The sequence below is a fragment of the Aphis gossypii genome, unplaced genomic scaffold, assembly GCF_020184175.1.
Source record: "Aphis gossypii isolate Hap1 unplaced genomic scaffold, ASM2018417v2 Contig00764, whole genome shotgun sequence".
Classification (NCBI taxonomy): Eukaryota; Metazoa; Arthropoda; class Insecta; order Hemiptera; family Aphididae; genus Aphis; species Aphis gossypii.
Window position 1 is genome coordinate 45102 of NW_026083271.1, and position 2783 is coordinate 47884.

The 2783-nt window shown below is 33.9% G+C and overlaps 1 protein-coding gene across 1 annotated transcript; it reads left to right on the plus strand.

Annotated features, from left to right (window-relative positions):
- The first annotated feature begins 1489 nt into the window (after positions 1 to 1489).
- On the plus strand, positions 1490 to 2404 carry LOC126555249 (zinc finger BED domain-containing protein 5-like). Its single transcript, XM_050210199.1, has one exon. The coding sequence runs from the start codon at positions 1490 to 1492 to the stop codon at positions 2402 to 2404; it is 915 nt and encodes a 304-aa protein (XP_050066156.1).
- Positions 2405 to 2783: the final 379 nt, after the last annotated feature.

A 2783-nucleotide genomic window follows, 5' to 3' on the forward strand; every position in this document is an offset into this window, starting at 1 on the left:
ATCCGCTCTTGCCCACGCTTTGCGTCATCCGGGCGATAGCGTGCGTCAATTATATGACTATAATATTCTATCGGGTTAGGTTATTCCGCAATTAATATACTCTACCGGGTGGTAATTACGTATCCATAATATGTCACCGGATAGTAATTATATATTATTATCTCCTAGCGGATAGGAAGCACACGGGCGATGATACTTTTGATTGTTTTTAACTTTTGTTTTTAGGTCCGGTCCTAGTTTAATTATACTCAATCATTGCTTGCCTGGTTGCTCATCCTAACATAACTATAAGGATGTCCTTTATGCCCCCAAGGTTTAGAGTATTGTTGGCTATGGTAATTTATATATTATATTTAACTATCAGAGCACGTTGCAGTAATAAGATATTAACAAATCTTATATAATATATATTTTATATATTTACCAATGATACAAATTTAATCAAAATATATTTATAGACCAAACATTTGATAATAATGTATACCTGTAGAAGATACCAAATCATTAGTAAGGGATCTTGAAATATTGTTTTTTTTTTATCATTTCTAAAGTAAAAATAAAAATATTTATTTATTGAACATTGACTATAGCAAGGGTCGGCAACAGGCGCCCGCGGACCATGTCCGGCCCGCGGAAGGGAAATAACTGGACCGCCAAAAATGGTCTTAATTTTCCTATATATCCTATGTATCACTCCCCCTCCGTTCATAACAAAAATTAAACTAATATTGAAATCGACTTCATTAGGCGCTAAGACAATAATAACGGTTTATGATTATCTGTATTCTGCGTTGTTGTTGAACGTGCCACAGTCACGGCTGCGGGCCGAGTCGCTTGTATTCGCGCGCGCGCGCGCGCGCGCGCGTGTGTGTGTGTGTGTGTAAAATACAATATTCAGAGGCGATCTATTTTTATGATTTATTAGGAAATTACGATAACGTTCATCGTATACCGCTGTTTATAATAATAGTCACGATAACAGAAAACCATACATTGAACCTACTTCTTGAAACACAAATATTATTTAGTTCAATTTACTCGTTGCGTTTGTCGTTCATCGTTCGTTAAGAAATTATTATAATTATTCGTATTTGTAGTCCATCGCGTCTGTAGTTTTAACACTTATTAATTTATAAATATTATTCGTGTGTAATCGAGTATGTTTTCCAAAAAACGTAAAGTTGACAATGAAAACAGAAAGTTTCTGGCTGAGTGGACCGAACAATATTGTTTTACACTTCCAGTAAGAGCTGGAGCCGTTCCAGTTTGTCTTATATGCAACAGTACAGTTGCTGTCGTTAAATGTGCTAATTTAAAGTGTCATTATGATACAATGCATAAAGATTTTGAAAAAAAAATTCCTCTTAACAGTGCAGCGCGAAAAATAAGCTCCAAGCGTATCTCTTGTCTTATAAAAATAGTACGACTATGTTAGTACAAAGTATGAGTGGGCAAGAAAAGTCGGTAGAAGCAGCATTGCGTGTCTGCAATGTTAAATAAGCACCAAAAACCATTTACAGACTCAGAAATTGTAAAAGAGTGTATGTTAGAAGTAGCCATTGCACTTTTTGAAGAAAAAAAGGACATAATTAATGCTATTCAAAGTATTCATCTATCAGCAAGAAGCAATACAAGAAGAACAGAACTATTGGCCGATGACAACAAAAATAATTTAATTCACATTTTACAGATGGCTCCTTGCTACGCTATTGCAATTGATGAGTCATGTGATATTGTTGATTCTGAGCAGATGTCAATTTTTGTGCGCTTTTTAGACGTTGAAAGTAGAGTATTTAGAGACGAGTTGCTAGCATTATTGCCATTGAAATGCAAGACTCGTGGAGAAGATTTGTTTAAAACTTTTAACGACTTCATGACTAAATCAAATATTAGTTATGATAAAATTGTGTCTATTTCAACTGATGGCGCACCGGCAATGATTGGTAAAGAAAAGGGATTTGTTAAGAGAATCAAGGATAAGAATGCTGAAATACTTTCATATCAATGTATAATTCATCAAACATCTCTGTGTGGCAAACTTAGTACAACACTAAAGGAAGTAATGGACATAATGATCAAGTTGATTAATTTTTTGAGATCCCGATCTGCTCTTCAGCACAGGCAGTTTAAAGATTTTTTATTTGAATGTGATTCAGTGTATTCGGATTTACTTCAACATAACAATGTCCGTTGGTTAAGTAAAGGCAAAGTGATCGAACGTTTTTGGAGTATAAAAGAAGAAGTAATCACGTTCTTGGTAAACTTGGATTCAGTAGAATCAAAGCAGTATCATAAATTCTTAACAAATGAGAGCAATATGCTATCTGTGGCATTTTTAAAAGACATTCTTGTATATTTAAATGTACTTAATACTGAGTTACAAGGGCAAAAAGTTAATTTGTGATCTGATATCAAGTGTATCTGCTTTCCGACGAAAACTTGAAATCTTTGAAGAAGATATAAAAAATCAAGATTTTATTCATTTCCCAACAATCCTAGAATATAAAAAGACTCCCGACATATACTGCAGTATGTTTTTAAGTTTTTTGTCGGACCTTGGTGAAGAATTTGGTAAGAGATTCAAAGACTTTGCAGAAATTGGAAAACTGTCTCAATTTTTAAAAAATCCGTTTGAATTTTCTCCGACTGGAGAATGGATTGACGTTGCTACAAAATTATTCAAACTTCCAAAATCTTCACTTCAAATGGAAATTATTGATTTGCAAGAAGATATCTCATTGCAAATGAATGAAACTTCGTCTACTGAAGATTTTTGGATAAAG